General features: G+C 27.1%; 1 protein-coding gene across 1 annotated transcript; it reads left to right on the forward strand.

Annotated features, from left to right (window-relative positions):
- The first annotated feature begins 10,925 nt into the window (after nt 1-10,925).
- LOC107895971 (major strawberry allergen Fra a 1.07) lies at nt 10,926-11,759 on the forward strand. Its single transcript, XM_016821151.2, has 2 exons — nt 10,926-11,188; nt 11,282-11,759. The coding sequence occupies exons 1-2, from the start codon at nt 11,011-11,013 to the stop codon at nt 11,578-11,580; spliced, it is 477 nt and encodes a 158-aa protein (XP_016676640.2). The 5' UTR covers nt 10,926-11,010; the 3' UTR covers nt 11,581-11,759.
- The last annotated feature ends 1,295 nt before the right edge of the window (nt 11,760-13,054 follow it).

A 13,054-nucleotide genomic window follows, 5' to 3' on the forward strand; every position in this document is an offset into this window, starting at 1 on the left:
TTCTTGTCTTCTTTGTCTAAATGTTTGTTCAATTTCAAGGTCTACAGGGAGTAAATCAATGATTCGATCTATGCTCATGAACACCTAAAAAGAAAATCACAAAAAATAAAGAATAAAAAATAATTAAAAATAAAAATAAAAAACCAAGTTGCAAGAAATAATTTCACAAATAACGATTAAATTAAAAGTCCCTAGCAATGGCGCCAAAAACTTGTACAGCATAGTTTGAGCAAGTGTACACAGTCATTATCAAGTAATAAGTATAAGAGTTATGGTCTCCACAAGGACTATATATGCTAATCAATATTTTGTAAAATTAAAGTTAACAATTTGTTGAGAAAACCACAATAGTTTTGATTGATTGATGTTAAGTAAAAATAACTACTTAGATGCAAAATGATCCCTAAATGCAATTCATGCAATAAAATGAATGAGATTGATTTAGCAGCAGAATTCACAGGATTTCAACAACGACAACATGAATTGGCTAGAATAATCACATCAATTAACTTAGTTCATTTTCATCATGTTAATAATCTTTTGGAAAATATTTCATGGCAACTCAATCTTTCATGAGTTTGAAACCAAATTAAGTCATTTCGGAATCTTTTACTTAGTAAAACATGCATTTTACTGATCATATTAAACTAGAGGTTTCTTAGAATCCATGTGAAGTAACAGGGACAGGTTAGATTTGAAACAATTTAATCACAAAACCTAAAAACTAAGCAAGATAATATAACTCGTTAAAGTTATTATGAACCTTTAATTTAGTCGGGTTAGGATCTAATTTAAGCATGCACTTTTGAACTATTGTGTCCAGTAGTCGTCATCTGGTTAGGATCGCTCAGGTAATTTCAATGCATCCAATCACGTATGAATGAAATAAATGTTTGAGTTTAATTGAAAATATGATTGACTGAAGCACAAAACATCATAACATGATTTAAATAAAATTTATTGAATTGATGCAATCATCCTAGCTAAAAAAAATTAAGCTAAACATTAAAGCAAAATTGGAAACATGTTGAATAACAAGAACAATAGTAAAGATTAATGAAGAATGTAATGGCCTAAATTCAAGGTTATCGGAACAATGGTTTCGTAACCATAGATCCGATTTAAAGAGAAATTTCTTTCAATATTTTTGCTTGAAAATTTATATGATAGGAAAATCGTATGAAAATATTGATAGGAAAATTTTATCGATTTAGTGATTAGTTAGAAAAAGAAATTATTGAAGAAATTGGGTAAAATAAGGTATCGGGACCTCTATCTCGTAAAACCGAGTTGAAAATAATTTTATAAATATTTATGAAATGTTATTACTGTGGTATTAAAATTTCGTTAGGAAATTTTAATGTTTGGGTAGTCAATTAAATGAAAAGGACTAAATTGTAATAGGTGTAAAAGTTGCTAGAGTGATTAAATAGCTTAAGAGTCTAATGAGAAAGGATTTAAAAGGAATTAGACCCAAAAGTTATTTGGGCTGGACGGCAAGGGTATGAAATCAGCAGAAAAATTGATAAATTAAGGGTAAAATTGGAATATTACAAAATTAACTAAATAAAACTAGGACTAAATAGGAAATATCTAGATTTCTCTTCATTTCTCTTCAATTCCAGCAGATAAAAACGCCATAGGAGGGTTCTCTAAGCTTGTATTTCATAATTTTTGCACCAAGTGTGTTAATCCTTGCCTTTTTCTTGTAATTTTTGTGTTTCTAAGACTTTTACAACTAGGTCCTACTATTAAATTCATTAGTTTTTTATTTCATGGATGAAATTGAAAGTCACCATGGTTGAGTGCTGTAAGTTTATGATGAAATAGAATGAAATTAAAGCTTTAATTTGTTTATGAGATGATTTTATTAGGCAATTTCAATGGAAATTGATTTTTAGGACCTAATTGTGAAAATGTTTGGAATTAAAGTCTATTGCTGAAATTATGATTCCTAAAGGTTGTAAACTAGTTTAAGGTGATAGAATAAAATGTTAGTTGAGAAAAATCAGCTCAATTGAGAGGCTAATTGAGTAGGGACGAAATTATCATTTATTAAAAGCTTAGGGGAAAAATGGTAATAAACAGCTTGCACTAAAACAGTTTGGACAGCAGCAGTAGACTAACTTTGAAAAAACACCAAAAATTTTAGGAATCGAATTAGAAGATGAACAAAATATGGAATTAAAGCTTATTGAGTCTAGTTTCTCATAGAAGAAATATTGTAAGTAATGGATTTGTAAATTTTGACTTATAATGAATTTTGTGAGACAAGGTCAGAATGAATTCGGGTTCCCCTGTTCTGACTTTGAAAAATTATAAAAAATTTAATACAAATAAATAGGGACTTAAATTTATATGTATAGAATTATGAATGAGTCTATTTTTAATAGAAACAAACAATAACATCATTTGAATTCTGTATAAAGAGATAATTTATTTTTAGTGAAGAAGGGTCAGAACTGTTAGACAACAGAATAGGGGTGACTTTGAAGAATAAACTGGACTGATTGGCTAAACCAAAAATTCTGAAAAATTTATGGTAAAAATATATATTAGTCTAGTTTCAGGTAAAATTAACGGATCTTAATTTTGAGTTCCGTAGCTCAAGTTATAAATAATTTAGTGACTATGACTCAAGTAGACAGCTTTGAATGAACTATAAATAATAGTTGAATTATAGAGAATGTTGCATATGAACATGAAATGTATTAAATTGATAATTAAATTTATTTATTTAGATCCGGAAGATTCAAATAGGAAGCTAGATCGAGGAAAGGAAAAATTTCGGGATTAGTAGATTTTTATTGTTTACAAACAAGTATCGAGGTAAGTTCGTGTAACTTGAATTATATTCTTAAATGCTTGAGATTGTATGTTATTAATGTGAATATGATTTGAGTGTTCATTGTATGAAAATTTATGAAACATTGATATATTTGATAAAATGGGAAGAAATCCCGTTTGAATGAAAGGAAAATTCGATGGATCTCTAAAAAGGAATTGACGGTAAAAAGGATCTAGCCCCGACGGGTGATCCTATCCTGATATAGCCCTCCCGAAGAATATGTGTAAAATGGATTTAGCCCGGACGGATAATCCGAATTAGGGTTTGAATTTAGCCTGGACTGGTAATTCAGATCCAAGCTCATTAGAGTAATTGTCGTTGCAGGGGATTTAGCCTGGACTGGTAATCCCACTGCAAGGTTGAAGTTCGCGGGAGTGTGCTCTCTGAAATGGATATGTGCGCACATGAATATGAATTGACGGACCCGGAAATATACACTAAAAGTGTATCTCTGAAAATCCATCGAAAATTCCAAGAAATTCAACAGGATAAATATGGAAAAATAACAAGGAAATGGAAATCATGGTATTGATGAGCTCATCAATCATAGTATATATTATTGGTACATGGAAATTATTGTACTAACTTGAATGTTGAGTTTGTGCATATTAGGGTAATAATGCATTGAATGGATATATGGATGTTTATTGTATTGTATTGAAAATATTAGGTAAGTATAATTCTTGTTACATGAGCTTACTAAGCACAAAGTGCTTACCCCGTTTCCTTTTTCCCTGTTTTGTAGTGTTAAGAGCTCGAAGGTCGGATTTGGTCGGAGACACATCACACTGTCAACCTCAGGATTTCGGTATATAAAGAAACTTTATTTTGGAAATCAATGGCATGTATAAGCTAACAAAGTAAATGTTAACGTGAAATGAATGTAAAGTTAGCCATTAGTATGGTTAACAAACCTGGTTATAGATATGTGATGACGTTATCTTATATAAATGCATGAATCTATCATGAAAATATGTTGAATTGATTTGGTTGATGTGGATTGGTCTCGATTTAATATTACAGGGAAGGTTAGATATTTATAAAAGGGCTATATTGAATATAAAAAAAATTAATTTGTAAACTCCGGTAATGCCTCGTACCCTATTCCGGCAATGAATACGGGTAGGGGTATTACAAAGAAAACATTCAGAATAATTTTGGAAATCCTCTGGAATTGATTGTGGTGGTTTCCTCCAATCCTCCTAATTTTTCCTTCACAAGATACTCCTCAAGGTGGCCAGCTAAGGGAGAACTTTCTCAAGGAATTACTAACTAAATGAAGGGGATATGAATGAGCGAAGTGAGAGGTTACTGAATGATAAGAGGAAATGAATGATGAATGTTAAGTGAAGGATGAGGGATGATTTGAAATGAGCAATGGAGGTAGGTATTTATAGTGAAGGTTGGTGGATGAGTTTACTAAAAATAGTGTGAAAAATCCTCCCATTTACTGCTTTGCTTGGCTAGCCACATATTGTGGAAGAGGGAATTGTTTGGTTGCTTGATTCCTGCATGATATCATGCTTGAATCAAGCAAGGGGTGGACGATTTCTTGGCCAAAGTTTGTAAGCCATTTTCTGATTTGAGTTTGTTCTAAACTTGAATTTGGGTTTGATCTTCCTTGTCTGGACGGTTTGGTGACTCAATTGCTTACCAGACTTGTCCATCAATTGATCCATTTTCAATTAGATAAAAAACAAACTCTTCATGACTCATTTTACATGTATTTTTTGTCCATGTAGAGTGAATTTGGGCATGCCCATGTAACTTTATTTTATGAATAAATCATGCATAATTTCCTTGGTCTAACTGCATTAAGTAATGTCAAGATCAATAAGTAGCCAAAAATAATTAAATTATGTATAAATTTAATGCAAAATATCATAAAATCACTTTCTTCATTAAATGATTCCCATTATTGAAATATAAACAAAATTCACTCAATTAGTGATCAAATACTCGATATTTATATTATTTTTAAGTTAAAAGGTGCCAGATAATATTTTGCTTTGAGATCCTTCAACTTTAAAGTGTCAAGTTCTTCCTTTTGTTGTTGTGTCAACAATGCTCTAGTTGCTAGTTCTACTATACTTGAATCAACAACATTCCACTCCTCCTTGGGCATCAAAAAATTTTCATCAGCATGCACGAATGATCATAATGACCATTAAAATGAGGAATAAATGATTGGACAAATGTTGCTTAAGATGTCATCATTTCCCTAACAAGTTGTTTTCATTCAAACTGACTTTGATACCAAATGTTAAGTTTGAATTTGAAAACAGAGGCATGAGAAAAAAAAATCCTTAAAGAGAAAATTCAGCAAACACTTGATAGACACAAAAGAGAAGAGAACTTACTTGCATTTATTTCATAACGTTCAACTCTTTTGTAGGGTACATTTAAGAAATGAAATAACTAAAAGAAAACAAATAAAATAGGAACTAAATGTACCAAAAAAGGAACTAATCAACCAACTAAGTAGAAACAAACTCCACCTAAGTAACAACTAACATATTACATAATCTTGAAATAACAAAAACAAATCTAGGACATAGTCAACAAAGTGGTAAGTTGCAATTGTAAGGTACATTACACTCATAAAGGGAGAACGTATATTCAAACTTTGGAGATGACATTGTTGAGAGGGACAATCACGAACCTCAAACATGGACTTTAAAATAGATATGCAAAATACCAAAAAAAAAATGTTAGTAATGTTTTGTAAAATAATTTATTTCTTAACTTTAATCATATGGATATTAATATATTATTTTATTTTGTATATTTTATATAAACATTACATATACTAATTTGGATATCTAAATTTTTAACAAAAAATATTTTATTATTAAAATAAAATTTACTTACCATTCCCAACATTAAAAGTGATAAATAGTTATCTTCTACTTATCTTATTCAACATTTTTTTGTTGAAAACTTCGTATTAATTAAAATTTTAATAAAATTATCAAGTTTATTTAAAAAAATTTGAAAAATTTCAAATGATTTAACAAACGCACTTCAAGTTAAACTTAAGGTAAATTATACAAATAATCACCTAACTATTAGTGTGTTTTTGTTTTGATTACTTAGGTTTAAATTTTTTATTTTAGTCTTTAACATTATTAAAATTTAATATTTTAGTCACTCATCCGATAAATCACTAACGGAATGCTAACTTGGTTGCTTTTCATTAGCATAATTATAATTTTAGCCCTTCAATGTTTACAGATTCTATCAATTTGGTCCTAATTCTAAAAAAACAAAACAAATTTAAGCCTCAACTTTGAATATTATGTTAATTTAGTTTTGATTCTTCAAAATTTAAAAAATATTTAAAAATTCATTTTCGATAAAAAAATCATAAGATTTTATAAAAAAAAGATTACGAAATTACAAAAGTATTTATAGATAAATGAATGTCTATTTTTCTCATTTTCTAACGTAACATTTTTTTATTAAATAATAGTTTTACAAATGAAACAATTTAAGGGCAAACACATGAAGAAGACTTAAACAGATTTAACTCTTCTCTTTTTTCAACATCAACAATCACCATGTTTAGGTTGGGTTAAACCTATACATCAAGAATCAATATCTTTAGGTTGTTTCTTAGAACGATTTTGTTGCGTTTGAGGTTATGTTTAAAGGCAAGCATGATTGGAGATCTACAAGTGAGGATGAAGTCTTGGGGACCCAGTAAGTGGAAGACCATGCTGACAGCTCCACAATCAGTTCCTAGTTCCATGGCATGATGATGGAGGATAGGGAAATCGATGAGTTCAGAGTAAGGGTTATTCGTGTTGATGGTTGTGGGTGAAGAAGGTGCCCAACACTCAGCAAATTTGGTGTGGACTAAGGAACAAGGCTAAACGTATAATAAATAAATTATTATTTATACAATAAAACTAAAAAAATGAAAAAAATTGAATATGATTTATGCTTTGTTTGTCGGGTTTTTCAAAATAATTTATTTGTAAAACCATTTCAATAAATAAATTTCATGTTAAGAAAAAAATGGGTATTCATTTATTTATAATTTGTATGTATTTTTATCAAGGATGAACTTTTAAATGATTTTTATTTTTATTTTTTCAAGTTTTTGTTTTATTTTTAAATTTAAAAATTTAATAATCAAGATTAAATTGACATAATGTGTAAAGTTGAGTATTAAATTTGTTGGTTTTTTTCAATTAAAACCAAATTGATAGAATATTCAAACATTAAAGGCAAATATTTTTATTATGCCAATGAAAAGTGGTCAGATTAGTACTCCATTAATGACTTAATGGATGATTTATCCAAATATTAAATTCCAATAATGTTAATAACTATAATAGAAATTTTTAAGCTTGAGTAACCAAAATAGAAACACGACAATAATTGGGTGATTATTTATATATTTACCCTTAAACGTAACTCATTAATTTCACGCGTCATGATTTTATTGGATTTTTTATATCTCATGACACGCAATGAAAGTTCTAGAAGGTAATTGACTTTATTATTTTTTTAAACCTTTTATGGTAATTTGTCTTATCAAATGAGACGCCAGTTTCCCTCTAACATAAAAGTATAATAATAAATTAAGTTTGTTAATGTTTATATATTTTATTAATTTAGTTTTTATTTTTAATTAAATTTAATTGTTAATGTTTTAAAAATAGTTAAATAATTTTTATAACAAAAATTATTATTAAAATATTATTTTTTCTAATTGATGTTGACTTAGCCATTGACGTATAGTTCACTTATATTTTATACTGCCACAATGTTGTTTGTCTTATATATGAAGTCAATAAATATTTTAAAAATTATAAAAACTTTCAAAAATTCAAAATTTAAAAAAGTTATAGAAAATAAATTGATCTTTTTTGAAAGATTTACAGTGAAATTCAACTTTTTTTTTAAAAATTAAGCAGTCAAATTTCACATAAAAAGTAATACTCAAATTGACAAAAGATGTGAATATTAAAAATTAAATTTATAATTATACTAAAAATAAATACATAATAAGAATTTAATTAAATCTTTTTTTAGTATATATTGGTAAAATATAATGTACATATTTTATATAGGAAATTACTGTATATAAAAAATAATAAAAATATATATTTTTTTAAAAAAAAAGAGAGATTCAGTGCAATACTTGACCTACAATTATAGAATTAATTTTTTTTTGTGAATGAATCAAATACTAATATTAACCCTAATATATAATAGGTTGTAGTAACAGATGAAAAGAAGTGATAAGTTGGAGGCCAAAGAAATCAACTTAAAATTCTAAACTGGAATCAATAACTAGATCTTCAATTCTATCCCTATCTAATACAAAAAATTCAATTCATAAACCTGAAATTAAATCATTAAAATAATATCCAGAAGCACAAAAATTATTATTTTTGAATTTTTATTTTCTAAATCTTACCATGTTTATTCTTTTATTATTTTAATATTAGAGTAGCATTTGGTCATATTAACTTGAGAAGCACAAAAATTATTACTTTAGTATGAGAGTAGGAGTAATTTGACAAACATTGATAAAATTCTAATCCAACGTCAAAAATAATTCAATATGTAATTCTAGAATAAATTTCTTTTTAATAAAAATTATGATTTGGTTAGCTCAGTTAAACAACGTAATCTGAATAGTAAGTGATAATTTTCACGAACTCTTTATCCGTAAAACACTGTTTCTTGAATGACAAAACCAAATCAAGTCCTCTCATGAAACAATTTACAGTAATAGTCAAGTAAACTTTATATGAACTTGATAATTATATATTATTCAGTTACGTTTTCAGCGGGCTACTTGCTTTCTAGATAGTTCCCAAGAATTTCACTCTAATTATATTTTATTTTGTTCTGTTTATTTTTTTTTCTCACTTATGATTATAAACTAGAAAATCAAAGTTCAAAGTTACCTTTGTCTTGTCATACCGAAAATTTGGCCGTCTGATTTGATGTTTAACGATATCGATTAAAATGATATTTTAATATATATATATATAACCCAATTTATTTTGAATCTAATAAAAGAAATTCAATAATTTTTAACGAGTGCTTGATAAAAATCGTCTACCAAATCAAATTAATTGAATGGTTAATATATATTTTTGTCATCCAACTTGGTGATTTGTATCTGACTATTATTATTTTTATTAAATTAGTATTTAAACTTTAATTCTGTCACATTTTAATACTTCAAGTTATTACAATTGTTAAAGTTAACACTAGTAGCAGATAATATGGAGATACGTAGTATACTCACATTTTAACACATAATAAAAGTAAAAAATAAAAATTTTAAAAATATTTAAAAATATATCAAATTTATAAAAATTATAAATTTGTCTCTTTTATGGAAATGAATCTGGACGATTATTTGACCAAATTCAGTCTAGATATGTTTTTTAGTATTTTTTTACATATTTTTAATGTTTTATAACATATAATGTTTTTATATTATTATTTAGAAATTAAAAAAATCTAAAATCTAAATAATATTTAAAAATATATAAATGTAATTTTACATCGCCCAGATTTAGTCCAGTCATTTTCTTAATCATTTTATGTATTTTTAATTTTGTAAAATATATCCAATTTTTATTTATTATTTTTAGAATTATATAAAATCTAACCAAATGAATTGGAGCAATCATTTGTCTAGATTCTCTTTAAAATATTTTTTTATTAATTTTATATTTTTATTTCATAAAATATTAGATTTCTATATTATTATTTTGAAATAAAACTATTTAAAATATATAAATTTATAAAAAATTATAAATATAATTCCACCTTGTAATGAATATAGCCAAATTCATTCCGAACATGATTTTTAATAAATTCATATATATTAAATTTTTTATAGTATATATGGTTTTTTTATATTGTTATAATGTTTTTAAATTTAAAGTATATAAAATCTAATCAAATATTCAAAGATATATAATTTTATAAAAAAAATTATAAATATTATTTTATGTTAGAATGAACTTAAAAAAATGATTGTTTGGATGCAAATCAATCAAACAATAGAATGTCTAGTTTATTCTAGAAATTTTAGTAACTTTATATATTTTAATTTTTTTCATAAAATAGTAGATATAGATATTTTAGAAAACATATTATTTTACCTCAGATTTTATAAAATTTGAAAATTTATAAAATATATAAAAAAATCAAATTTTATATATTATTAATTTAAAGTTAATAATATAAACATATGATATTTTATGAAAAAAAATAAAAATATATAAAAGTAATAAAAAATACAAGTTTGAAATGAACCTGGACAATTTGTTGTCCTGATTCAAGTGAAAATCGACAATTATTTGTTTAGATTCATTTTGATTTAAAATAATATTTATATAATTTTGTAAATATATATATTTAATTTCAAAATGATAATAAAAAAGTCTTGATATATTATTAAAAAATAAAAATATAAAAAATATATATTAAAAAAGAATATTTAGAATGAACTTGACCAAATAGTTGTTCAGATTCAGAAATGAATTTAGACCACATTTGTCTAGGTTGATTCTTTATGTGGAAAGAATTATAATTTTTTTAAAAATTTTATTATTTTTAAAATTTCTGTCACATGTGCCATGTTATTAATTGTCAGTGCCACATTAACACATTTTAATTATGTTACGATTGAGGTACCAAATTATGTGATGAAATTAAAATTTAGATACCGGTTAGAGTGGCGAATTTCAAGAGCCAAAAAATATATATTAACCCTTAATTGAATCCTATTTTTTTCAATCATATTTCATTATTCTCTATAATATACATATATATATATTATGTTAAGCATGTTTGAAAAAGAAAAAATCAAGCAGATAAAAAATAATAATGAACAAGCTGTAACTATAACTGAAAAGAGTGGGATATTATTAAGAAATTATGGGATGCAATTTTTGACTAATATAAACTCAATGAAAATTAATAACAATACTAGAAATAAATCTAGTTAAAAATTGAAAATAGTTAAGTTCATAAGCTTCAAGTTCAGTCTATAAATACCATCTTGCTTCTAATTTCTTTTCGCACCTCAAAACACTCTATCCATTTTTCTTTCCTTTTAACTTGAAAAAAGAAAACCCTTCAAACTCCCAAGTAATTAAGAATCATGGGTGTTATCACTTATGACTTTGAGTTATGACTTTGAGGTAACTTCCCCAATCTCTCCAGCTAGGCTTTTCAAAGCCCTTGTTCTTGAAGGTGATAAGGTTTATCCCAAAGCTGCCCCTCATGCAATCAAGAGTGTTCAGCTCCAAGAAGATGGTAAGCTCGGAAGTATCGTGAAGATAAACTTTGTTGAAGGTTAGTCCTTTAATTAATTTTCACTTTCTTTTATCCTTTTTTTAACATATGTTCGATACGGGTATGCTTGATAGGCGTATTTTATTTGCTTAGGCCTTCCATTCCAGTATGTGAAGCACAAGATTGAAGGACACGACAAAGACAATTTTTCATACAATTACAGTTTGATCGAAGGTGGACCTTTGGGGGACAAGATGGAGAAAATCAGGTACGAGAATAAGTTCGTGGCAGCTGCAGATGGAGGAAGCGTTTGCAAGAGCTTAATGAAATTTTACACCGTTGGGGACTATGTAATCACTGAAGATGAAATCAAATCTCACATTGGAAGGACCGAGGGAGTTTACAAAGCTATTGAAACTTACCTCTTAGCTAATCCTCATGTTTGCAACTAATATATAAGTTGATGTGATTTTGATTTTTTTTTTGTCTTGAAGCCTAAATTATCTTTTGATTTAACTAATAAGAGTGGTGATGATCACCCTTTGATCAGCTACATTTTCATCATAGTGCAAGAATTTTTGTTGTATCATCTTTGACATGTATAATGAAATGCAAAAATGAATAAGGGTCATATCTGGTATAATTTTAGAAAGATTCTGCAATGTACTTTCATATAACACGAATTGGTTAACTCCAAATCCAATGTTGAAGTTAGATTGTATTGTGAACGTCACAAGTGAATTAATTCATAAACGGATTTAGAATCTATTCTACTTGGGTCCTGATCAATGTACTGTTACTCCAGTCAGTGACATATATGCCTATCTTCTGGGAGTCATCTAATCTGATGCCTAAGATAAAACATCTTCCCAATTGAACTTAATAGACGACATATTAGTCTTCAATTGGTTTGCTCATTTCCGATTAGACTAAGGGTATGTTTAGGTTCATCTACTAATACAAGCTATCTTTTCGTATTACAATCTGACCACATAATACCACTTAGTATTAGTTAAACATTAGATAATCAGTGTAACACCCCAAACCCAGCCTAGACGTTACTGTCAGATCTGGAGATGTTACCGTACATCGATGGAAAATCCCGAATTTGTATGTTTTGTAAAACATTGTAAACTCTATTTACACAAAAACCCGATTTATTTGAAAGCATATTTTACTTAGTTGTTTTATTGAAAACGTTGTTTGTTTACATTTTTCTAAAAATGTATAATTTGCAGCGGAAATTCTTAGAAAGTTGAATTTTGGAAAGCATAGTTTGTTGTTTTGAATTTCATTGTTTTTCAGAAAATGAACATTGTTAATAAAAAGTTTAAACATCATGCGAAAAATGAAAATGAAGTTCAAAACCAAAGCAATCCAAAACGTCTAAATAGTCCAAAATTTAAAAAACTCTCAAACCCAAATTTAAATAAATTAAATTTATGAAAAGATTATTATAACTGACCTCCCATCGCACCGACCCACTTAAATCTGAAGATTACTTGAAAGTAACAGACAACAGAAAGTTAGTTTTTGTAACTCAGTGTGTAACAAATCATACAGAGGTCAATCAATTATAAATTTATGTATATATCAGAAAAAGAATTTTATAGAACATAACAAATGCAGAAATATAATCCTACCCCCATCCTCTACACACCATCTTCGACCATCTCAACACATCATTTGAGGTATTATACAGCCATCCAATCCTACACACCACATAGTGTCGGTATGACACTTTACATAATATTTACAGCTGAGCTGCAAGTTAATTAGGTTGTTTATCGCCATTTATAGAAATATATGTGGCAGAGCCACCAAATACGGCAGGTTATTAAATTGTCCACACTTCCTCCATATAAGAAATCTCATCCCAGATGAAAATGCAGAACTAATAGTTGTCAGATATTTTTATGATGTACA

This window comes from Gossypium hirsutum, chromosome A10 (assembly GCF_007990345.1).
Source record: "Gossypium hirsutum isolate 1008001.06 chromosome A10, Gossypium_hirsutum_v2.1, whole genome shotgun sequence".
In the NCBI taxonomy this organism is placed as follows: domain Eukaryota; kingdom Viridiplantae; phylum Streptophyta; class Magnoliopsida; order Malvales; family Malvaceae; genus Gossypium; species Gossypium hirsutum.

Bases quoted from the DNA above. Each gene is read 5' to 3' on its own strand.
- LOC107895971 (XM_016821151.2), top strand. From the start codon at position 11,011: ATGACTTTGAGTTATGACTTTGAGGTAACTTCCCCAATCTCTCCAGCT. The intron at 11,189-11,281 runs GTTAGTCCTTTA...TTATTTGCTTAG, and splicing joins GAAGATAAACTTTGTTGAAG to GCCTTCCATTCCAGTATGTG.